This window comes from Cygnus olor, chromosome 1 (genome assembly GCF_009769625.2).
Source record: "Cygnus olor isolate bCygOlo1 chromosome 1, bCygOlo1.pri.v2, whole genome shotgun sequence".
NCBI lineage: Eukaryota > Metazoa > Chordata > Aves > Anseriformes > Anatidae > Cygnus > Cygnus olor.
In genome coordinates, this window is record NC_049169.1 from 44788765 (window position 1) to 44813658 (window position 24894).

Below are 24894 nucleotides of genomic sequence, written 5' to 3' on the forward strand. Positions count from 1 at the left end.
TGTAGTGCCGTGGCGTGGGTTGGCCCTCGTGGTGGTTGGGCACTGTGTATGGTGTGCAGTTTGTCCCTGCTCGTGAATCCTGCGGCTATGGAAGAAGCAAGCAAATGAGCGAGCCAGCCCCCAAAATGCAAGCGTGCAAGGAACAATTTAACGTCTTCAGAACTTCATTTTGAAGTACCAGTGTGGGGAAAAGAAGTCACAAACGTCAAAAACTCTCATTGTTCCCCCTTGTTTTCCTGTTTATGGTAACTACCAAAGTGGCAGAAACACAACAAAACACGCTGAACTGTAGCGACAGAGCGCAAAATGCGAGAATGGGCATTGGGAATGGAAGATAACTCATGGCAGGGCAAGAGGGAACGGCCTTGAGTTGTGCCAGAGGAGGTTTAGGTTGGAAATGAGGAGACATTTCTTCTCAGAAAGAGTAATCAAGCACTGGAACGGGTTGCCCAGGGAAGTGGTGGGGTCACCGTCCCTGGGGGTGTTTAAGGAAAGGTTGGGCCTGGCACTTAGGGACATGGTTTAGTGGGTGACACATTGGTGGTAGGGGGACAGTTGGACCAGATGATCTTGAAGATCTCTTCCAACCTTGATGATTCTGTGATTCAAACACTCCCCCAGCTCTCTCGATAGGTGCTGTCACCACCCAGGCAGGCAGCCTGCAGGTGCACAGTGACAGGTGAAAATGGCAGTGGATGTGGTGCACTTTGAGGGAAAGCGGTACCAAAATTCCATGTCATGGCTGTTGTTCCTGAGCTCCCCGCTGTCCATCAGGTCTGGGTGTGCCCTCTGATCTGCAGTCCCAACACCGACTGCAGCAGGGCACCCTTGCAGCTAGGTGAATGTCCTTTACTTTAAGGAAGAATGGTGCTACAATATCAAAGGGTTTGAGCCTGAAAAGGACAGCAGAGCTGACTGCAAAACAGAACTCATAACTGTGTTTCTGAGCAGACCTCCATCTCTTGCCGCTTGGGAAGCCTGTCTGGGTGTGCTCATAGTGGAAAAGCTGACGTACTTGAGCATCTGTCACTGGATTCCAAGTGTGCCATTTCCTGTGCTCCCAGAACAATGAGGAAAGTGAGAGGAAATCCGAACAAACTCTCTGCATGACAGAGAAAGGAGAGGAAACCTGAAACAATTCACTGTGCAGCAGTGGAAATTAAACTGCTGCATCCCACTGTGATCAGGAGCAATGATTTAAAAAAAAATAGAAAAATACCACAGCACCCGATGTAGATGCTAGCTATGACCATACATATGTTAAAAAAATTATAAGGGTTTGAGCTATGAGCTTGCTGTATCTGAAGGGTAGGCCTGGCCAGTACATAGACATGAACCCTTGTAAGGGTCACTGGGACGCCTCGGGAAATGGAGTCAGGGATGTGAGGGAAGTCACTGTTTCTGATTCTTTGTTGAGCTTACTGCACAGATAATATGATAGGTGCTGTTTTTGTGGGGGCAGGGGAAGCAATTTGCTAATTATTCTGGTAAGTTCCAGTTTAGGTGATTTCCTTGTGTACAGACTCCCTTTAGTACAGGTATAATAGCAACTGTTTCATAAGCGATGCATAATAAGATGTGTATAGTAGGTGACAGTTAATGTTAAATGGTCCAGTCCACTCATTGGGATGCACAGAGAGGCTATTAGAATATCCTCGCTTCCTGACTCTATTCAGACTCCTTTGTCATATATACTTTTTATTATGCTTTCAGAAGGTACTATGGGATTTTGTGTTAAAATGATAATTGCATTCCTACCTCATCACCGAATCAATCCTCCCTGCAGCAGTTTCAGCAAAAGGGGAGTAAGGATGGCATGAGGAGGCCAGGATTCATAGCTACCAACCCAGGCTATTCATCAACTCACACATACACACTTCTCTCCCCCACTGCCCAGCTACTGAAGGAAGAGTTCAGCCAACACATCTACTGATTTGAAGGACTAATAGCATAACTACTATTAAAAAAAGCTGCTTAGATAAGACAGTTCCCTAAATGTTGCTTTTGACTCCAAGGGAGTCACAATATTGCAGCTAAGCCAATACTGGGGTATGTGCTCCACCCCAACGCCCCCCCCAAAGAAAATATTTTTTTTTTTGCTTGTGTAGCTGAGAATGGAAGTAAAAGTATCTCTGATTTGTCCTCAGCTACTGAAGAGGTGGCTGTGCTTGCAGTGCAGGACTGTGTTAAGAAGAACAAACCAGCCCTCATGAAGCTCTGAGCTATCAAATTCAGATCTTTCTTTCAGATTTGTCCATTCAGATCTGTGTTGTTGTTCCTATGTTGTTCCCTATGATGGGACGTGAACACAAAAGATGCATTGCCAGAAAAACTGGGGAGAGGGTAAGAGAAGAAATAAGTTATATAATTTTGTCTGTGATGATGAAAACAGCTGTCTCCAAAGAATCTAGTGTTTATGGTACGGAGCTGTCTGGTGACATGCTGGAGCACTAAGAAAAATTCCATACCATGCCTGCCTTTGCACAGCATGCAGTTCACACTCCAAAAACATGCTTATGTGCTCACATGTATGCACCTCGCAGCATTTGCATGTCAGAGACCAACATGCACAGGGTACATGGGCTCATGTGCACACCAGGATATGTAGTCACACAGACGTAAATGCAGACACTCATACACAAACACCATCTGGGTAGCATGGAGCTGATGATCTCACTTTTCATTCTCCCCTTTTGAGCACATCCAGCTGCTCATACAGTGTCTGGAGCTGTGGGGTGAGGCAGGGGGGCAGGAATGTGATCACATGCAGGTTTGCAGAGAGACACTGACACAAAAGTGCTTCATATTCATTTAATCAAACTAGCAATGTACTTGTTCATTTATGGCAAACAAACATGGGCATTACAGAAATCTGAGTCACATTCTATGGGACCAAAGCTTTTGTTTTACGTGCCAAAACAAAAGTTGAAGTCATGAGAGAAAGAGACAAGGTAAGGAGAAGTAGTCAAGCTTTGTGAGATGGAGTGTTGCCCTTCCCACGATTTTCTTGGCGCTACAGAATTACAGATTGGCTTTTCTGATAATTTTGATTCATGTTTCTGCAGGAAGTTCCCCTACGGATTGGGGTCTACCTATGGAGGTGGAATTGTCGCTGTGTTAAGTCCTCTAGCTGTCTCAAGCTAGCTTCCGGGGTGTCTTCCATGTACCTCTTCCAGGTACTGACATGATCCCCATCATCACTGCACTTGAGCACTCTGCGATATTTGTCCCAGAAACACCCTTGTGAGGTAGGGAAGTGCTACTATCCCCATTTTTAGACAGGGAACTGAGGCACTGAGCGGCTGAAAGTCACTATGTACTTAGCAGAACAGTCACTTGAAACTGGATCCCAAGTCATTCCTCCTGCTTCCTAAGGGCTCTGACCACTGAATCATCCTGCTCCTCTGCACCCCTCTTGATTATTAGTACCAGTGTATGTATTGTCAATGTGAAGCCTTCCCTTGGAAGCACTGCTAAGAGTAAGTGTAGCTCTCCGCGAGCACTGCCTCCTCCCTTCCCAGACAAGTCACTGTGGGTTTCACAGGCTGTTTGACTGCACGGAGAGTGGCACCTCCATCTCTCAGATGTGCTCCCATCAGAGCTGGGCTCCAACACAGACCAGTGACACAAGCCTACTCTTCCCTCCCTGCTCCAAAAGGTACACTTACTTTTCTCCCCTGAGAGTACCCCAAGGCAGTCCCTGGTCCCAGGGTCACTGACCAATCTTTCTCCCTATTTTGTTACCTAAGATCTGTCGCTGATTAACCATAGTTCCCCATATCTTATAACTACCGTCATTCAGGCCATGCTTTCCATTTCCTATAGGGGTTTGCCCTCCTTCACAGACAAAGATCGTGTAACTTGCTCTCACATGCCACAGACTTGCTTTGCCTCTCAGAACAGCTGTATCACCTTGGAGCAGAGATCTTTTTTTTTTTTAAAAAAAAAAAAAAAAGCAAAATTTTTAAATACAACATCAAAACCCTAAAATTTTCCTCTGTAAATAAATAAAATACAAACATCACAGTTCTCAGCCAGGAGAAGTTTCTTTAAAAGACACAACAGTTTCTGGCCCCTCTATTTCACCCTGGGATGATGAGCCATCCATAGAGTCTATCATATCTGGGGCTGCTTGCTTCAACAGCCTTTCCAGATGTACCTTGGTAATGGGACTGTACTCTACTGGAAACTGGTGGCTGCTGGCTCTTTGAGGGTATCCCAGCCCTCTCACTGTTCATAGATTCATGAGTTATTTACAATCTAGGGTCAGTGAGTCAGCACCAAAACTGCAGGGACTTCATGGGTCTACTGACCAACTCCTTTCTGCTGCCATGTGGAGGCAGAGTTAGGTGGCTGGGGAAACGAGACTCAGGAATGGCCACCTTCCCCTGTGATCAGGCTCTGGGATCTGCTGCCGTGTACCCGATAGTCCATGTGTCCATCATAACCTGGTTAAATTATGGGACAAACACTGTTTCAGCTGGATGGTCTTGGGGTCTCGGTGGTGGTTTTAGCACCCAGGCTGTTTCCTCATTCGTGGGGAAAGCTGTGTCCTGGACTCAAGGAGTTCACAGACTTCGTCCATTGCCCTGGTACAGGTCTCAAGGTTGGCAGCCAGCTTCTGGATTTTGGCCTTCAGCACGGCCTGGCTGACTTTTGTGACCTCCTTTGTGTATTCTGGCACAAGGAAGCTGTGGGAGCCGCAGAAGACCAAGAAGCAGACGGAGTTGTACAGCGAGATGGAGGCCCTCTTCTCTGACTGGAGCAGTGTGGGGTCCCCTGGGCCCTGCCCCCGGCGGAGGAATTCCAGGCAGCCGAGGATTTCCCTCATCTGTTTCCGACAAGTCGTTGCAATTTCCTGCACCTTTCTCACCTCCCGGGAATTGCAGAGCACCAAGGAGAGATCGGAGGTGATATTGACAGCCCCCCCAGCAGTGGCTAGGCCCAAACCCACAGCCGATGCCAGGAGGGAGGCTCCCAGTGTAGCCGGGCTCAGGGACAGCCCCACGATGGCTGTGACTGCTCCCGCGGCGGTCAGCGAGCTCCCGCTGATGTTGGCAATCAGGGACCTTTTGCGGAGCTTGTTTATTTTACGAGCTGCCTTGTGAAGGTGAGCAATTTGACCACGCAGCCTCCGTCTCTGATCCAGCAGTGCTATGTGGAAGTGGTGTGTGGGGTCCACTGCCTGGGGAAGGGCAGCACCGTTCCTCTCCATGGCCTCTGTCCAGAAACAGAAAAAGCTGGGTTGGGATTTACAGAAAAAAACGCAAGACATGCTCAGCCCGGACTTCCATTTCAGGGATGGCACGCAGCCAATTTTCTAGTTTCTCTCGGCTACTTGAAAGGTTGGCTGTCTGCACGCACGCACATGCTCACGTACACACGTGCATGCACACGTACACACGTATATGTTTAATTACCACATTCCAACTTTCAGACAGAGGAATTTTTAAATGTTTTTCTTGATCCTTGAGAAGAATAACATATCTTAAGGGCTGGCATCTGAGGTACTGTACTTACTTCTGTGAGGACACAAAATATCTCCTCCTGCCCTGGGAACAAAAATTTCCTTAAGATTAAGTGACTTGGTGTCCGATTGCTGCCAGAACTAATACGTTTTGTCCCCACAGTGGGATTCAGAGAATTTGCAATATTCAAGGGCATCTTTCACAAGAAAGGACAGACTCTGAGGAGATCTCAGTAGTAGAAAAACCCTGTCTCAGGACCAGCTAAGCAAAACTGTTCATTAATGCAGCCATCTTTTCTCTTCTAAGTGTTCTGTACTGTGAACTGGAGGGGCCTGGTCCCTCACACTGGCACACTACGACTAGGTCCCCTGGGGCTTTAATACTGCAGACTCCCTGTCTTACAGAAGGAAGAAATCACCTACCAAAGAGTCTTTCCTTCCTGAAGTGTGTAAATAAATTATTCTTGTTGCATTTTTTTTTCCTTCTGCTTGTCCTAATCCATCTCACACAGAATCCTTTAGGGCCTCCCCTGTCTCCTGTGACTGTCAGAACAACATCTCATTCTCTCTGAGGCCCTTGGTATCATCAGGCTATTTAAGCCACTTGAGCTTTTCTTAGCTGGAGGCAGTGTCCTCTTATTTTTTCAATATGACTGTAGTCAGAGATGAAGCTGAAGGGACAAGGACACTAAGCTAAATAAATACCAGTGTCGAAATGAGCAATGAGCACATCATCAATGACTTAGCAACAGATCAATATGATGATCATTAACTATATCAATTTCTGTAGCATCTTAACTGTTTGTTCTGCATATTTTCTCTCTGAGAACAGACTCTAGTAATACCAGCAGCCATCTAACTGCACAGTTAGTAGAACAGTCATTCAATATATAGCCTCAGCCATACAGTGAAACATTTCTTTTGATTACACTGATTTATGCCAGCATAAAAGAAAACAAAGCCATCTCCTGTTTTTAGGGAAAAATCTTCCCAACAATCATTGTTTTATTAATTTACTATTATTAAGAAATTATAAATACAGTTTATTAAGAAATCATTAATAAATAATAGCTTTAAAATTATTATTAAATACTGTGCACAATAGTCTCAAATCGGTTTCTAAAATGCACATGCTTTCCTAATGCAGGTCTCAAACAGATTCCAATGAAATACTGGTTCAAACTTACCTTTAGTTTCCAGCTGACCTCCCAACAGACAGATTTTGGTCTGTTTCTGGAGGAGACCAATTTATAGCTCCTGTGGACCAATTGCTGCAATGGGAATGCTTTGCCTCATACTGGGAGTTTGCCATTTCCTGCTCTCCCTTGTGCAGAAGGATGTGACACACTGGAAAGTGACCTGAGGGACAGCGAGCACACATCATGTTCAGGAAACGATCCCTGCGAATGAACATTGTGTGTTCGCTTTTCCTGAAGTGTAGGGGGGAAAAAAATAATAATGAAAAAAATCTCGGCCTATTCCTGGCTCTGAGCTAGTGCAGTCATTCCCCCCAGGGAACAGTTGCCTTTCCTTTCCCTGAAATAGCAACTGACTTTACTCTATGCTGGAGCCGCCAATTACTTGATGACTGAAGTTTCCCCCCACCCCACATCTAGAGCATCAGCCAGCCAGCTACTTCATTCAAGGCCAGTGTACTTTTAAAATCCCAGCTCTTTGGGATGATCGTGCTTGTGACTGGCTGGAACGCAGCAGTGCTGCGTGACAGATGGAGTGGTGCTCAGCCCATGTAAGGAAGCAGCAAATGGCAAGGTGACGGCTCTGGATTCCCATCCCTGCCCCTTCTCAGTAGACAAAACCATGCAGCAACCTGCAAAAGGGGTAGCATCCCTGTGTTTTTGCTCTGTTTCTCAACCATGGGCACTGTTATTTTCCTAAGCTGCATGCCCAGCAGTTGATGATGAGAAAGAAGGGGTCACTGGGATCCTCTCCATTGCTGCCTGCTATTGCCTGGCAGCCGTGCCCACCTACTGATGTGGCCAGAAGGAGGAGGTTGTCAGGGTGTTGGGGAGGAACATTCTGAGTGACACTCCCGGTGCTGCCTTTCACACTGTGCCAGGGCCAGCTTGAATTAAAGACAGGAAAAGGAAATGACTTTTTGGTGGCACTAAGTGGTGCAGTTCACCTCAAACCAGAGTGGTGTGTGTCCCTCTTGACACAGGGTCTGCAGTGCCAGGGACATCTGTTTTGAGCAGCTGTGCTGGAAGACAGAAAATCTCTTGCTTGGTGGTTTCTTCAGGATGGCTTGCCTCTCATTCTGCCTCAGGGTCCCCCCAGTGTGGCTAATTGAAAGCCACATAGTTTTTACTGAGTGTCAAGTCTTTACTGTTGAATATGTGAGCTGTGTAGCCACGCAGTTGCTGCAGCAGACCCAGGGAAGGGACAAGGACTGTGAAACAGCAAGCAGGGAGAGGAGAAGGCTGGGGTTGCTCATTTCAGTTCAGCTTGGTTTTAGAACACCTTAAACTGACTGTGAAACAGTATGCCAAGTGTTTTGTCATGGGTGGATGAGATTGGACATGAACTAAAAAATCGATAGCATTAAAGAGCTTCTTCAACCTGTCACAGAATGGAAAGAGAAAACATTGTTTTGAAGATGCTTAAATAAGCAATCTTGGTCTGTTACACTTTGTACATATTACATGTTAACAGGAAGATGACTTTTGACACTGGGGGAAATTGTGCTTTAGCCTTTCCTTTTGTTTTAGCAAAAATATGCTTGAATTGGAGCCCATCTGCTTTGGCAAAGGTTTGCAGTTGATAGACACGAGAGTTCTTTCACACATTGCCAACAGAAAAAGCTTTCTTGATGTAATTGCACCTGCATTGTGACTTGTCTTGGCATAGATGATCTTGTTAGAACAGTGAGTTTTCATAAAATAGGAGGAGAGGAGAGGAGAGGAGAGGAGAGGAGAGGAGAGGAGAGGAGAGGAGAGGAGAGGAGAGGAGAGGAGAGGAGAGGAGAGGAGAGGAGAGGAGAGGAGGAGGAGGATGACGACAACAGTGATGGTGATGAGGAGGAGGAGGATGAGGATGAGGAGGAAGACAAGGAGGGCAAGAAAAAGGGAAGGGAAGGGAATGGAAGGGAAAATAAGAAAATATCCCAGAAAAAAAGGGATTCCCATTAAGTGCTACAAATAATAATATCAACTTGATTTTTAAAAGGAAATGTACATTAGAATAAGAAACTTTATTTCCTATGGAGTCTTCAAACAGCAGTATGCTGTGGTCTGGTTTTGTTCCTGCTCACACCCTTACAAGCATCCCTTTGTTGTGAGCATTGGTCTTCACTCCCATATAGACCACACCAGTGAAGGTGAACAGGCAGGAGTGGGAGCAGAACCATCAAGGAACATCTTCTCTGAACACCTCCCAGGGAGTGAAAGGCTTTCAATGCCATTAGCACACCTGCCCAGATGTGAGCACATCTGCTGGGTCACCAGGCAGGTCCCAGGGACGCTGACTGAACCAGCTGCCAGGGACCTCAAGACTGTTGGGTTACGTCTCACCCTCCCTGGGCAGTCCTGCAAGCTAGTGGAGGCCTAGCGATCCTGCCTGCTGTACATGTTCATCCAAACCCCTCTGCTGCTGCTGCAGTCTCTTCATTCTTGGCTCATGAAGAGCTGGTGCTTGAGGGTGGAGGAGGTACAGCAGGTGTTTCACGATTACACTGGCCAAAAACCATCCCTCTGCTCCACCCTTTCCCATCTAGCCACATCCTCCTGAAATGTGCAGAAGCCAGACCCATGCAAAATCTGCCCTGAAGGCATTTTGAGAGAACAGATGAAAAGCAACAGGAAGGAAGGATGTTTTATGGCCTCAGCTCTCTTCCTTCCAGTGGATTTTGGCAGAAGTGACTGGACTTTCTGCTCTCGATCTCTCCGGCAGAAGGGATGTAGAGCAGAGTGAAGCTGTTTGGATCTACTGCAGTGTAGGATTTGATGGTGGAGTTTCATAGATGCACTTCCTTTATTAACACTATTTTGATAAAAAGTACATTCACATTCAAATACCATCTTTTTAACAGGCATATTTTGTCATGTTTGGTGCTTTTGTCCTTAACTGCTTGAACCCAAGATTAAAAGTTGTCTCTCTCTTTTTTTTTTTTTTTTTCTTTTTCTTTTCTCTCTCTTTTAGTAGAAAAGAGAGAGAGAGTTCATCTCTTGCTTCTTTCAGATTAACCAGCTGTTGCATTGCACAACATTTGCAGCTTCTTGAGAGAGGTACTTAATATTCATAACAATACATGGGGATTTAATTGAAAAATAACTTAGATAAGAGAACTAGCTATCAAATATAGTTATTGGAGGTGGAAAGTTTTAGATGGAGGCTGCACTGCAGGTCTGCATATTAATTCCATACCAGTTTTACCAATGATGATGACTTTTGATAATATGTGTGGTGCTGTCATCCAGCTTCAAAAACTGGAATTTCAGAAAGGGGGATTTGACTTGCCCTGGGATGGTCACAGTCATGTGTCACAGTTGCATTCCTTCATCATCAAAGATTTTATCCACAGTTCATAAAGAAACTGGTGCTACATTTGAAGATGAATGAAAAGTTGAGCAGTTTGCATTGTGATGAAAACCACAATCCTGGACTCCTCTAAAATCTTCTGGTCTCCTCTCATTGTTTTGCAGGGGTTCTTAAACACTTCCAAGACTTGGCGGATGTTGTTGTTTTGTTTACTTTCATATTAAAGTTTTACTACTAGGTTTAAGATTAAGGAAGAACCATTCTGTATGAAAATACATTGTGATAAAAACAAAATAATGAAATTCATTATACTGATTAAATTCAGAATGAATTTGTCTCAACCTAGTTCCTTTGTCAGTGAGCATGTTTATGAAACAAATGAAAAAAAAAGTCTACAGTACTTTCTGCTTGCTACCAGAGAAAATTAAAGTTTTATGGGAAGTCAACACCTCTTCCTACCCTTACAGTGGTCTTTTACCTGTTACAGGGGGGTAATCTGAGAGCCCGCTATGAGTGGATAAGCTGCTGTTTCAGCCTTTACTCATAAAGGCAGGATTTGTTTCACCTATCTTTAGCTATCAACAATTTATCTAAGAACAGTTGTCTAGGCTCTCTCTATGGGCAGGCACCTCCAGAATTAAAATCACTTATTACAGAGCAGGTGCCTGAAAGAGATGCGCTGAACCAGCCTTTGGAGATGGCTGTTGTTCCTTCTTGCTCTAGAGAGAGCCTCAGCAAATGAATTAATGGGCTGGGTGCAAATTTCTGAAGAGCACTGAAATTAGGTGAGATACATCCCTGCCTGAAGTTCAAGGAAACAGTTTTTAACTCCTCCTTGACCTTTAGGCCTTTGTGTGTCTGTCATGTTTCTGCGGTGTAAGCTGGGAGATCAACCAGCAGTACATTAATTCTTTATCTCTCTCCCACCTCATTCAATGTCCCCAAGGCTTGTTAGGTTTATGCTCCAGTTTCAAATGCCTCATCCCACAGAGAGAGCTCTTGGCCAGAGATGGTCCTTGTAACCCATCACCTGGAGTCCTACAGCACCAGTAGGAGATGCCATTTTGGCAGCGTGTGGGAGTCTGCTCTCTCTCTGCAGTGCCTTTCCTGTGCACCCCACCAGCACCCACGGGCCTGGGCTAGGGGTGCAGTGCTACATCCCTCACCATTCCCTTGATGATCAGGGCCCTCTTGCCCACAGATTTACCCAGTACCTTTTGACCCTGCTGATGCCAGCTGCCTCTACCACCTGCTGTGACAGCAAAGCCCAGAAGTTCTTGGTTACTCTAGATATAAAGTATTTTGTTTTGTTTGTTTTCAGCTAACATACCAGTTTCATAGAGTGACCCTTGTTCTAGCAGTGTGGGATTTAGGAAAGGAGAGTTCTGCTTTTCCCCTACCCATGGCTTTGGTTATTATGCACTGCGTGGTGTGTGGCACATGGTCCCCCCTCATGCTTGCGAGTGACAAGTTGTTAGTCACATCTTCTGGTTTAGTGGAGGATGTGTACAAGCCAAACACATATAGAAGAACAGAGGACTTTGCTGATCTACAACTGGGAATGCCAAGAAAATGTGTAACCTGTAATATCATTGCATCACAGTCCTAATGGTGTCTCCTAGGTCCGGAGAGACTAAGATTCAGATTTAAAAGGCTGAATCTGAACTGAATAAACAATTCAAATCTTTTTATTTTTTTTCCCCAAGTCAGACTTTTACTTTCAAGCTATATTGGAGTTGAATAGATTCAGGATTAAGACAGTTTCATTCATAGTCAAATCTGGATCAGAACTGCACTGAGAAACAGGTGGGCTTGACTCCTTCCTTAAAGTAAAAAGCACAAGCTCCTCATTGCAATATTAGAAAACAAATTGCAGGGTATACTCTACACTGAAAGAAATCACTAAAAAAACAGTTCAAACAATAGGTGCAGTGTTGTATATACTCCTGTATATTATATATACTCCTGTATATACTCCTGTGTGTATCTATCGGTCCTTCTGGAGAAGGACATGGAAGGGCACTGCACACAGTTACAGCCAAGATAGCAGAACTCCCCTCCTTCTGTATGGACTCTCCTGCCTTTGGGCATTTGGGGCTTTCTCTGGCCTCCACGTACCTTGATTAGTTACAACTATTTTTTACTAAGTATTCCCTGTTCTTTCCCAATGAAGAGCTGCTAGCCTGCAGGGAGAACTGGTCATTCCTACTCCAGCTCTTCTCAGCACAGCTGAAACTGGCTGAAAAACAAAGTAGAAGTCTGATCCCTAGCACATCTTGGGAAGGGAAGGATTCCCCTGTTGCATTCTTTAGGGCTTGAGTTTCATCCAAAATAATAGGGACGGACTCCTAGTAAGAAACAGTCTCCAGCTGGCACCTATACCACCCAATGAATGCTTGGATGTGCATCCAACACGGACTTGCCAACCCTGCTGTTGAGGGACCTGCTGCCTGCTGGCAGGCAGGACAGGAACAGGCAGGTCAGAGAAGGTGGGGATGAGAGCGGCAGCTAGCTAAGCTACCCAAGCAGGTGTGCTGGCTTGTGATGCACCACGTCTCCAATTTTCCATTCTCAAAATAAAATACCTCTGAGGCGATTCCTCTTGGTAACACATGAGGACTGGGAACAATAATCAGAAATGTTCTGTCCTATTGCCAGTGTGCTTAGAGAGAGGAAGAAAGGGAAATGCTTCCTTGCTGAAAGCCAGGCAGATCTTTTTGTATCTTTCTTAGCATTAACATTAAGGCATAATCTTGTGCAAGAACCTCAGAAATTATTACATGTTCCCCAGACCTGATGACAGAGTAGCTGTTGGTGACATATAGTTCTCTGAAGGGAAATTTATGAAGAGAGGGTGTTTAGGATGGCATAAAGAATATCCTGGTACACTCATGAAACCAAGGACAAAACCTGTTAAAGGGAGATCTGGCAAGAGCAAGTCACCACTCCCATAAGGCCCATGAGCCTGCGTTTCCAGGAGAGGGGAAGATGCCCTGCTACAGAGCCAGGATGTGATGGGGACTGGCACTTGACATTTCTCCCAGGCCCTTGGTTCAGATGTGCGCTGTGCCTGAGCACTCTGCTGCCCAGTGTCCCTGAAGCAAATTGTTAATAGCACAGGGGTGGTCAGCAGGTGTTCTTGGCCCAGGAGGATTTGTCCTGCTTCCTGACACCCTGGACAAATGATCACAACATGGGAGGGAGGAAAGGAAACCTGGGAAAGAGTGTACTTCCCTGCATCTGCAGGTACACCTTGCAAGATTAGCAGAAGTTATAAGGGCAGGGCATGTTTGAGTGACCTCTCGGTGTGCAAACACATGCAATTTTAAAAAATGCTTTCTAAAAATGCAATCATTCTGGGAGGTACAAAGATTTGGAGGGGTGGTATACCTCTCTAGTAGCATTTGATCAAAAGTAGCCTTTCGAAAGATCAGATAGTGCTTCTTGGTTCTTGTTTGGAGAGGCCAGTTGGGTCCTGTTCAAGTCCGTTCAGAACCAAAATGGAAGTTATTTTCCTTGCTCTAAAGGAAGATGCTGATATGGTAGACACTTTGGAAGCCTTGAGCAGGTTAGAAAGAAGCTCAAAGGAACAGCTGAAAGGATTAAGTTCTCGCAGGTGGGTGGAGATGCCTGAAGTGACCATGCTAGGGAAACAGTGACAGGAAAAAAGGGAAAGAAGGTGCTGGCACTGGTAACAGCATGGAGGGCTAAGGGTAAGAAAGCATCATACCAAAAGCTGCAGGTGTGTCTGAGCAAGGAATACAGATAAGAACATAAACTCTAGTGGATTGAATATAAAAATATAACTGAATTGACCAAAAAGGGATTAGAAGAGCAGCTAGGTAAAAAATAAAAAAATAAAAACTAATACTAGTTCCTCCATCTGTCACAGCAGCAGCAAAAATCCTGCCTGAGAGCCTGTCAGGTCACAAGACTCCAGATCTGTAAGCCTACTGTCTGTGCCAGATGCGCTGGTAGAACTATAACAAGGATAAGAACAACCTCCTGGATAAATACAGCCTTTTCAATAAAGTCAGCAAAGTTTCAGTTTGCAAAAGGAAGTCCTGCCTCACAAACATCGTGAAGGGTTTTTTTTGATGGGGTCATCTGGTACGTAGAGAAAGGTGACCTAGTTGACATGATTGGCTTGAGTTTCCAAAGGCTTTTAACAAAGCCTCACTGAAAAGACCCTAAAGAAAAATAATCAGCGGTAAGTTAAAAGGGAAAATCTAGCATGGATAGGTAAGTAATAAAAGAATGGAAAAAGCACAGAACTAAATAGAGAAAGGTTATCAGGGAGTTCTGCAGAGGTCTGCATTAGGATCTGTGCTACTAAACAGAGCTACTAAATGACCTGGAAAACGGGGTGAACAGTGAGATGATGGGCTTTGCAGAAAATATGGTAAGTTAAAATGCTGATGCAGTTATATGTCTAAAGAAGCTTTTGTTTCAGTGAATACCAACACAAATACAACATGAGGTTGATGTCCACTAAGTGTAACCGTAATCCGTGTCTGCTCTTACAGCTCTGGGGAGGACAGAACAGAACAGGAAAGAGAATAGAGAAAAATGAATAAAATAAAATAAAATAAAATAAAATAAAATAAAATAAAATAAAATAAAATAAAATAAAATACAATAGGAAAAGAAAAAGACAAGACAAGAAAAAGACGAGAAAAAGACAAAGGGAAGGGAAGGGAAGGGAAGGGAAGGGAAGGGAAGGGAAGGGAAGGGAAGGGAAGGGAAGGGAAGGGAAGGGAAGGGAAGGGAAGGGAAGGGAAGGGAAGGGAAGGGAAGGGAAGGGAAGGGAAGGGGGAAGGGAAGGGAAGGGAAGGGAAGGGAAGGGAAGGGAAGGGAAGGGAAGGGAAGGGAAGGGAAGGGAAGGGAAGGGAAGGGAAGGGAAGGGAAGGGAAGGGAAGGGAAGGGAAGGGAAGGGAAGGGAAGGGAAGGGAAGGGAAGGGAAGGGAAGGGAAGGGAAGGGAAGGGAAGGGAAGGGGGAAGGGGGAAGGGGGAAGGGGGAAGGGGGAAGGGGAGGGAAGGGGAGGGAAGGGGAGGGAAAGGGGAGGGAAGGGGAGGGGAGGGAAAGGGAAGGGGAAGGAAGGGGAGGGAAAGGGAAGGGGAGGGAAGGGGAGGGAAGGGGAGGGGAGGGAAAGGGAAGGAAGGGGAGGGAAGGGAAGGGAAAGGGAAGGGAAAGGGAAGGGAAAGGGAAGGGATTAGAAACCTTGAAAGAAGTCATCTGGAGCCTCAGTCCAGAAATCACATATCTCAAACTGCAGCCTTTTAGTTGTTGTTAGCAGTCCTAGGCCTCATTTAAGCTGAGAAGCTTTGGCATAAATTTACATGAGAGGTAGCAAAGCTGCAGTGTGAGGGCACAGCAAAGGAAGATGATAAGGAGTAGAGCAACCTGGAAAAGCAAAAGCAGCCACTAATAAGCACTAGATTCTAACATGCCACGAGGCGAGCAAGCCCCATGACAAGCACAAGAGCCTGCCAAGTAACAGCTAAATTAGTAATTCTGTAAATTTGTAATCCTGCAAATTTGTTTTAACACACTCCACACTCCAATCTGCTATCATCTCAAACCTTTCATTCCCCACACTGGGCACCAAAAGGACTGTTGTGGTTTAACCCTGGCGGGCAGCTCAGCACCACACAGCCACTTGCTCTTTCTTCCCAGGTGGGATGAGGAGAGAATGGGAAAAGTAAAAGTCTGAGAACTCATGGGTTGAGATAAGGACAGTTCAGTGGGTAAAGCAGAAGCCGTGCACAAGCAAAGCAAACCAAGGAACACATTCGCTGCTTCCCATCGGCAGGCAGATGCTCAGCCACTTCCAGGAAAGCAGGGCTCGTCATGCAGAGTGGTAACTTGGGAAGACAAACACCATCACTCCCAATGTCCCCCCTTCCTCCTTCTTTACCCCAGCTTTTATTGCTGAGCATGACGCCACACGGTGTGGGACATCCCTCTGGTCAGCCTGGGCCAGCTGTCCTGGCTGTGTCCCCTCCCAGCTCCTGGTGCACCCCCAGCCCCTCGCTGGCAGGGCAGCGCGAGGAGCAGGAATGGCCTTGGCCCTGTATGAGCACTGCTCTGCAACAACTGAAACCATCCGTGTGTTATCACCACTATTTTCATCACAAATCCAAAACACAGCATCATATATGCCTCTGTATGTATTCCAAGAAGCTTTGGAATAAGGTAACATGAGAGGCAAAGAAATTGCTCTGCCATTTGCTGTTGCTGCTGGGAGCAAGGATGCTTTTGCTTAGAACATCCCCACCTCCAAGAACCCCAGATCGTCCTGGACTGGTGCTGTGCATGGCGGTGATGTCTTCAGATGGATGAGATCTTAGTGGAGGTTTCCTAACTCCCAAGTATTGCTCATACAGGTACCACTGCTAGCATCTGTGCTGAGCTTGGTGTTCGGCAGGGGGTATTCGGGGTGTATTGGGGTGGCCTTTAAGTCCACTTTCTGTCTCCCCCTGTGCCTTGCCAGTTGCTGAGCTGGAGACCTTGCACCCTGATACCCCTGAACTGAGAGGGGCTGTTGAGAATGAAGGACATTTGAAAATGTCCTCTTTTACATCATATCAGATGCAGGTTGGAACCCCACAAGGTGACTAAACCAATGTTGTCCTCCTTGGCGATGGGCACAAGGGCTGCGCAAGCTGTGCTTGTTTCTGTGCATGTTTCTTCAGGTTGGAAATGAGATGCAGGGAAAAGCCCGGCAGCAGATATGCAAAGCCCTGCAGAAAAGTGCCCATGAGCATTTTTAGTTAACAATCCAGTGTTGCAGCCCAGACATGTTTCGTCGCTTGTGATGTCTGCCTTCCTCCTTCCTGCTGCTGGCTGCAGTGAGACAGCTGAGCCCTGCTCCCAGCCCCAGGGCTGTGCTGTCAGCACCCCAGTGCAGCTCTGCGGGAAGCAGAGGTGTGGGGGTGGCACTTCCTTGCTCATCAGGCTTCTCTCTTTCTGAAGGGACTCATATCTGACCACTTTATCCATCAAAACTTATATTTTGTTTTATCAGCTGTTCTGTCTTCTCCCTCTTCAGAGGCCAAATGCTGCTGGCTGCACTGGAGGTTCATATTTTTGTTTCTCAAGGAGTACAGATTGCAATACAGATGTAGCAGCTGGTATAGTTGTTTAGCTGGATGTGTATTTATGCTAACACCATTCAAGAAGGGAAAAATACAGCTTGCTTCCTACGTCTCACGTGGGCCAGTAAGGTTGGAAGTTTGCAAAGAGATCTGATAAAAGATAAACTGATACAGCTTGTCTATGAACCAGGATGTGATCCAAGCTGCACCTTAGGGGCAGAGAACTTCAGCTGAAGGTGGCTGACACCAGTGCTTTATGTCAGATGTTCTTGAAAGGTGTGATAAAGCCACTGCTACCGAGTTTATACATCTCTGGGAGCAGAGATGGTCCCACTGAACTCCCTTGAATCACGATGCCAAATTTGACAAAGCTGCCTTGGAGACTGGTTGTGGACTCTGCTTTTAAGAACAAATCAAATTATTGATGCCTATGTTAGATTTTAATCCAATTCCATGACGTTAAATTTATACACGCCTACATCTCTTGAAGTGTCCTAGGGCTCCCCTCTATTATTTTTTTGGGGGGTATTATTTTATTTTTGCAGCACGAGAGATTGAGTGACTACACAGATCAGACGGCAACATTTTTTATTGACTGTCAGAGCTCTAGAAAAACTTTTTCACACCTGAAGCAGCTCTGCAGGCTAGAAGTGGAACTGAGAAGCATATGGAGACTGATGCATTTCCTGATGTATACTCAAAAGTTGCATCAGTGTGAATGTAAGACCTCTGATATCAATGTGAAGCTACAAGCTGCTCACGCTTCCTAGCTGTTCTGCAGCAATCTTCAGCTAGAGAGCTCAATGAACTTTGAAGGTGCCTCTTTGTACAAATCCTCTTAACATGCAGGGAAATAAAGGTAAGGAGAAAGCTGGTAGTTTGCTCTTTGCCTTGTGGGCAGAACCAAATGTTGAATGTAGGTGGCCTCAGTTTCAGGTGACTGCTTGCTGAGGCTACCCTGTGACCCAGCATAGCTTTTGTAGCACTGGTCAGGCCGTGATTTTAAATTGTGTTGTTCTGGGCCCCTTCAAGACTGGAGGGTGAGACTTTCCATTTCTGTGTGTACTTCGTACTTCTGATTCTAGACAGCTGGATGTGAGGAATACTGATTCAGCCTTCAAGGCCACGGCATTCTTTTCTTTACATTTACTGGGAAAGAAAAGGCATCAGTAGGCCAAAAGGAATGTTTCCTGTGTAAAGAAAGGGACAAAATTCCTGTGTCCTCTGGGACAAAATTTCATTTTTGTCTGAATAGGACATCTGTCATAGGAATTTCTCATTTGAATACATGCCAGCAATAAAAAAGGAAAGAATGTTGCTCACATAGGTAAAAGGAACAAGAGGCATGGATGCCTTCAGGGTCCCAGAACTGAGCACTGTACGTAACACACGCTCCATGTGCTCAAAAGGAAGGTGGCAAAAGAACCCACTAGAGGTATCCCTCCTCCGCCGGCTCTTCTCTGAAGATGTCCGCTTGTCCAGCCCCACGCAGCTCCCCTGGCTGTGCAGGAGCGGTGATGCCAGCAGCTAAAAGCGCTTCAGCGGCTGGACGTCGGCGCCCAGCTGCTCCTTTCCTTTGCAGACTCTGCATCCCAGCGGCCTCCTGGAAAAGTGCAGGGAGCATCAGCCTCAGGCCCTGCCCTCCAGCAGCCCGGGGAGAGGAGCCTCCCCCCCCCCGGGCGGTGGGCATTTGTTCCAGGAGCAAGGCGCCAGCCGGCCCCTCGTCCGCGCAGGGCGCAGCGCATCTCCCCGGCCTCTGCGCAGAGCTGAGGGCTTGCTCTTGGCTTTGGGTACCGTGGGGTGCTGGCTGCTGAAAGAAGGGAAGTGAGAAGGGTCAAAGCTATGGGTAAAGAAGGAACAAAGCTGGCCATGAATGGTCTTTCCATGGAGGCTACAGGGTGCCTAAACGCAGCGCGTGCTCTTCTCCAAGCAGTTGTGTTATCAAACCGTAGGCCACAACACTCAAGAGAGCTGAAACGGATTCAAAAGACAGCTCTGAAGCATTTAGAGTAATTGGGGGAGAGCTAACAAGCTCGGCTGCTACTAGCAACTAAAAGAAGTTGTCCTCTCCTTGGCAGACCCAGTGACCACTGCTGCCTCTGACTCTTCCCCTCTGGAGAGGCTGGGAGGGGAGGCCCAGGGCGGTGAGACCCGAGGGGCATGTACCAGCTGGCGGCGTGAGACCAGCTGCCTTCGAGGAAGCCAGCCCGAGGTGGCTGAGGCAGCCCTGTGGCACGGGGATGTGGCTCCGAGCGGGCTGGGTGCCCACGGGTTCCCACCTGTGGTTACCAGGGAGTTGGTGTGGTCACCCAACCCACAGCCCTGCAGCGGCATTTTCTGCAGACAGCAGCTAAAAGGTGGAAAAAATGGCCCTTGCTACTGGTCCCTTTATGGTTTGTGTTTTGCTGGAGGAGATGGAAATGCTGTTATCTAGAAGGACAGGTTGGCAACTGAAACTGGCTGCTGCTAGCCCACATCCTCTCAAGGTGTTTCCCCATGGGGCCAACCCCACCTGCGGGTTGACATCCCCACTCGTCCTATGTGTGCACAGAAGGGAGCTGAGGTTTGTGACAAATTGGAAGTGAAAATAAGCAAACAAATTCATTGCATTTCGGCTTTTCCTTTTCCTTCTTTTTCTTTTCTTCTTCTTCTTTTCCCCTATTAAATTAAATGAAAAACTCTGAACTGTTTTCTCCTGACAGAAAATGTTGAGAGTTAACATGTTAACACCAGGAGGGCAGAAAATCTGAACCTGACAAAAGCTTGAGGATCCAAATATGATTCAATTTTTAAGAAATGTGGACAAGTGACTTGCAGTTCTCCCACCTCTAAAGTGGAGGTGGCCTCTACTTGTTTTGGAATGATGTGGAAACACAAAAAGAACAAACATAGTGTGCTTAAACACTAATGGCACATGGAAAACTCATAAGGAAGGGCAGGAAGAGGAGCACAAAAAAGTCAGGAAGAATTATCGTGAGCATGTGTAGACAGATAAATGCTAGGTTACTGTAAGGTGATCTCCCTAGGGCCAGTAATGACATTGATAGTGGCCACTATGCTTCATCACCTAGAGCAAGGTGACCATAAAAGGGACATGCAATAAATGGAAAACTACCCTAATATTGCAACAACTTCTTATTGTCTTGCAGGCTTTAAGTGTGGTTTGAATTACTATATTTTTTTAGAGTTAGTAGGCATGTGTTATTGGTTACAACAATCTATATTCTTCACACTGGCTGTGCTCTGTAAAGGCTTTCAGGTCTAGTTTTGCAGTCTAAGCTGGATCACGTTGATAGCACTAGCAGCAACATTCTGGATGATTTGCTGGCAGATTACCCTACCAGACACTCCATGCCAAGAGCGGCCAGAGACCGACAGCTGTGACGTCCTGTAATTTCTTGATGGTCGCCTCTTCTAATGTGAGGCAGCAAAGCTTGCTGTAAATGAGATGGTAAATGGATGAGAACGGTAAGGGAGGGAGAATCTCTCGCAGCAAGTATCCTCCCTATCTGCTGTTCTTGTGTGTCTGCATTGCAGGAAATTGTGTACTACTTCTGTGTATCCTAATTAAGCCTGATCATGACTAGAGTAATAACCTTGGTACATAACTTCAGGGTGTTTTTTTCTTTGTGCTACACACAAGGAATAGCTGTGTTTGGGGGAGGAGGGCAAACCACTGTCCCTGTGGTTTCTCATTCACTGATGAATGAAGTGACACTATATTCAGCTCTTCCTGTGTGCCTTAATTTTTCTCTGGTATTTATGCACCCTCCGCCTTCATACGCACTGCTTTGCTGCTTGTTTGTGAGATGGTCATGAGAATATACTGTCTTCTAAACAAGAATGGAAGGGAACAGTGGAGTAAACACATAAATGGAAAATCAAATAACCAGAAGCAGTTAAAATAATTATAAGAATGGCTTCAATTTGCAAAATTGCCATTTAACATTTGATGAAGATCAATACCTTCAAAAGTGGAGTGAGGGCTACAGCAAGGTGCTGTAGCATTGCTCTGGCACATATTGAGAGGCTTTTTCCCTGGAGATGGTTGGTGTTGTAGTTATCACTGCTATATAAGATTTAGACAGACAGCTGTATTCCATCTGACTACACGTGTGCAAGATTTTTAATACTCAGAGGAAAACAGTCTTGAGAATATCAAATTACAGACTGGAGAAAAATCTTGCAGAGAATGGGGGAAATTGTTTTATTGTGTTGTAGAAAGGTTTCCATCCCAACCCCCAGTCTCGGCACCAGCGATGTGAAAAGAGTTAGTGAGTTTTGAGAGATTCAGCCTATAGACATTGCAACAAAATCAGTTTTTAAAGAACATTAAGGGTTTTACCAGACCTAGATGGGATGGGAGAGAGGTAGCCATCCACATGATTTCAGGAAATGTTAGGAGACATGATACTTATTTCACTAGTCAGTTCTCTAATCCCCCTATTGCTATGTGCAGTAAATCTGGCTTACAGTTAAGTACTCTCGCCCTTGTAAAATTCCTAGGGAATATCACTATATAAACCATCCTGCTTCCAACACTGCTTGGATAGCCCACATCCAGATGTGATGGATTTTCCATCTAATACCCTCCTTTCCTGTGGAATAACTCCTCAGCTAGGAAACCCCAATGATGAGGAAGAGTTAGATAGAAAGCATAAGTGGGAGAGATGAATATTTTTATTTTCCTGAAGTCATTTTTACCATAAGGATTGGAGAAAAGGTCAAAACATGTATACAAAATTTTTTGAGAATGGGACTTTACGAATTAACTGACGATGATGGGCCACTCAAAAGATTCAAGAGGTTAATTTGCCTGCCCTGTAGTGGAATGAGAGGGGTGATCATTTTGTTGAAACAATGAAGTTGAATTTCTGTTCAGCACCGTGTGCAAACTGTACAAGAACAATTTTTATACATTAGCATAAAGGCGGCAATATAATGACAGGGTGCTAAACAGGGTGATGGCTATTAACAGACAACCTTTGAGATAAATAAATTTGGAAATCCTGTTAGGTTCACACAAATATATACAAAGTTTTAGCTGATAAGGAGGCATGCATGCTAATAGGGTAGTCACCACAGCATGGACAAACAGCTTTGGGTCCCTGTATACTGCAGTCAAAGATTTTGTGTACAGAAATTGCTGTGACTTTATCTGTAATCTGCAGAATGAGCAGTGAGCAAAGATTGTGATTTTTCTTCTTAGTTTGGCATCAAAATATGCACAGAATGGTGTTTTATGTCTCCCGCAGATGTGATCTCTTGTCAATTATTTCCATGTTACTGAATCACACCAACATGTTTTACAGAAATAGCACTATGTGCTTTATTTAGAGTGTTGTTTGTTTCTGTATGCCAGAGACGTACATGAAGCTCAGTGATTCGACACAAACGTTTTCATATTTGGTCTTTGCGTCCCTGTTCATCCCATTAACATTAAAGAGCCCTGTGCTGTGCGAACAGCAAAGAGTTGCAGAGAAAGTTGCCCATCAGGAGGTGAATAAAGTGTACGCTATCTACTGCTTCACACGGACGCTCTGGAAATCGTAGCTCGGAAAGTACGGGGAAAAAAATCACTAATTCAGTGTTTCTCAAGAGCCGGAGGTACAACGCTCGGTGAGAAAAGCGGAGGCACGGCTTCTGGGAGCTTGTGCTACCTCACTCTCTTTGAAACCTTTTCATTTCAAACAGGTAGTTTCTAAACGCTAGCTTTCTTCTCTGACGGGAAGAAGACCCTCTGAAGCTTAGCACTGAGTGTCCTGCCGCACGTTAACATTAAAGGACAATTCCTAATTTACAAAGAAAAACAAAACTTTCGCTCTCTCAAGGACCGCTCGCTTCCAGAACGCGGGATTTCTGCTCCCCTCTCTCCCCAAACTCAACTCTTCCCGGAACGAGACCCCGACGGGCGAAGGCAGACACCCCCACGGTCCCCCAGGGGCAGAAAAGGGGCGACTTGGCGAGGGACAAAATATAAAAAAACCGATTTATTCTCGCCCAAGAAACACAAGCCGAGCCGCCGAGCGCCGGGCGGCGGCGGGGCGGGGCGGGGCGGCCGCACCAATCAGCGCCCGCTGCGCTGCTATAAAGGGGGCGCCGCCGCCGCCGCCAGCACCGCGATCCGCGCCCGTCGCGACATGGCCGAGACCGCGCCCGTCGCAGCGCCCGCTGCTGCTGCTGCTGCCGCCGCCGCCGCCCCGGCCCCCGCCGCCAAGGCCGCCGGCAAGAAGCCGAAGAAGGCGGCGGGCGGCTCCAGGGCGCGCAGGCCCGCGGGCCCCAGCGTCACCGAGCTGATCACCAAGGCCGTGGCCGCCTCCAAGGAGCGCAAGGGGCTCTCCCTCGCCGCGCTCAAGAAGGCGCTGGCCGCCGGCGGCTACGACGTGGAGAAGAACAACAGCCGCATCAAGCTGGGGCTCAAGAGCCTCGTCGGCAAGGGCACCCTGGTGCAGACCAAGGGCACCGGCGCCTCCGGCTCCTTCCGCCTCAGCAAGAAGCCCGGCGAGGTGAAGGAGAAGGCGCCCAAGAAGCGGGCGGCCGCGGCCAAGCCCAAGAAGCCGGCGGCCAAGAAGCCCGCCGGCGCCGCCAAGAAGCCCAAGAAGCCGGCGGTGAAGAAGAGCCCCAAGAAAGCCAAGAAGCCGGCGGCTGCTGCCACCAAGAAGGCTGCCAAGAGCCCCAAGAAGGCCGCCAAGGCTGCCAAGCCCAAAAAGGCAGCGGCAGCAAAGAGCCCAGCCAAGGCAAAGGCAGTGAAGCCCAAAGCTGCCAAGCCCAAGGCAGCCAAGCCGAAAGCAGCCAAGGCGAAAAAGGCACCCAAGAAGAAATAAGCCCCTGCGGAAGGAAACCTTCCACACTTAAACCCAACGGCTCTTTTAAGAGCCACCCAAGCTTTCCTAAAAAGAGCTGAAACCCTGACTGAGATGGCTTTGTTACAGACTACGCGAATGATACCGAGGACAGTGTACGTTTTGGTTCGGGACAGGCAGAGCAGGCTCGGAGCAGCCGCTCTACGGACTTCAAATCACCCCCGTCGCTTAAAAGCGGAGCGGCGGGGGAGTTAAAGCTCCGCAGCGGCGCTTTGAAACACCCGCACAGCGCCAGGATTGGCGGCGGGCAGCTGCTGCCGAGCTGCTCCCGCAGCGCTGCGAGCGCCGCGCGGCTCCGCCCCCGGACGGGGCGTGGGGAAGGGCGGCAGGGCCGGTAGGGGCTGCGCCCTGCACTGCTAGGGTGCTCAGTACTCCGACCGGCTAAAACTTTAGGAAAAACTGCTGCTTTTACTGACTTTGAACAGTGAGATTCCAGCTCTTTTTCTGGACTTGTTGGTGGCTCTGAAAAGAGCCTTTGGGTTTCGATGGGAAGGACTTCCCGGGCGTTATTCTCGTTGTTCACTTAGCCTTGGCCTTGTGGCTGTCGGTCTTCTTGGGCAGCAGCACAGCCTGGATGTTGGGCAGCACCCCGCCCTGCGCGATGGTGACCTTGCCCAGCAGCTTGTTGAGCTCCTCGTCGTTGCGGATGGCCAGCTGCAGGTGGCGGGGGATGATGCGCGTCTTCTTGTTGTCGCGGGCCGCGTTGCCCGCCAGCTCCAGGATCTCGGCCGTCAGGTACTCCAGCACGGCCGCCAGGTACACCGGGGCGCCGGCGCCCACCCGCTCCGCGTAGTTGCCCTTGCGCAGCAGCCGGTGCACGCGGCCCACGGGGAACTGCAGCCCGGCCCGCGACGAGCGCGACTTGGCCTTGGCCCGCGCCTTCCCGCCCTGCTTCCCGCGCCCAGACATCGCAGCAACAGACAGATCAACACCGGAAGACGTGAAGAAATGCCGCCCACTTCACTGCTCGGC

At 47.3% G+C, this 24894-nt stretch overlaps 3 protein-coding genes across 4 annotated transcripts; 1 reads left to right on the forward strand and 2 right to left on the reverse strand.

Annotated features, from left to right (window-relative positions):
* Positions 1-2798: 2798 nt before the first annotated feature.
* On the reverse strand, positions 2799-6795 carry APOLD1 (apolipoprotein L domain containing 1). 2 transcript variants are annotated; one of them, XM_040555398.1, is made up of 2 exons: positions 6655-6795; positions 2799-5220 (listed from the first exon to the last, which is right to left on the reverse strand). In XM_040555398.1, the coding sequence occupies exon 2, from the start codon at positions 5213-5215 to the stop codon at positions 4511-4513; it is 705 nt and encodes a 234-aa protein (XP_040411332.1). In that variant the 5' UTR covers positions 5216-5220; positions 6655-6795; the 3' UTR covers positions 2799-4510. The 2 variants fall into 2 exon arrangements, with proteins under 2 accessions (XP_040411332.1, XP_040411341.1); XM_040555407.1 differs by having other exon boundaries at positions 2799-5240; positions 6655-6691.
* Positions 6796-23180: 16385 nt separating this feature from the next.
* Positions 23181-24358, forward strand: LOC121069327 (histone H1.10-like). Its single transcript, XM_040555417.1, has one exon. It carries the CDS (start codon positions 23200-23202, stop codon positions 23881-23883), a length of 684 nt encoding a protein of 227 aa, XP_040411351.1. The 5' UTR covers positions 23181-23199; the 3' UTR covers positions 23884-24358.
* On the reverse strand, positions 24329-24831 carry LOC121069431 (histone H2A-IV). The gene has a single exon (XM_040555622.1). The coding sequence runs from the start codon at positions 24829-24831 to the stop codon at positions 24442-24444; it is 390 nt and encodes a 129-aa protein (XP_040411556.1). The 3' UTR covers positions 24329-24441.
* Positions 24832-24894: the final 63 nt, after the last annotated feature.

What these genes read in the sequence shown, in the direction of transcription:
- APOLD1 (XM_040555398.1), bottom strand. Translation starts at nt 5,215, where the DNA reads ATGGAGAGGAACGGTGCTGCCCTTCCCCAGGCAGTGGACCCCACACAC.
- LOC121069431 (XM_040555622.1), bottom strand. Translation starts at nt 24,831, where the DNA reads ATGTCTGGGCGCGGGAAGCAGGGCGGGAAGGCGCGGGCCAAGGCCAAG.
- LOC121069327 (XM_040555417.1), top strand. Translation starts at nt 23,200, where the DNA reads ATGGCCGAGACCGCGCCCGTCGCAGCGCCCGCTGCTGCTGCTGCTGCC.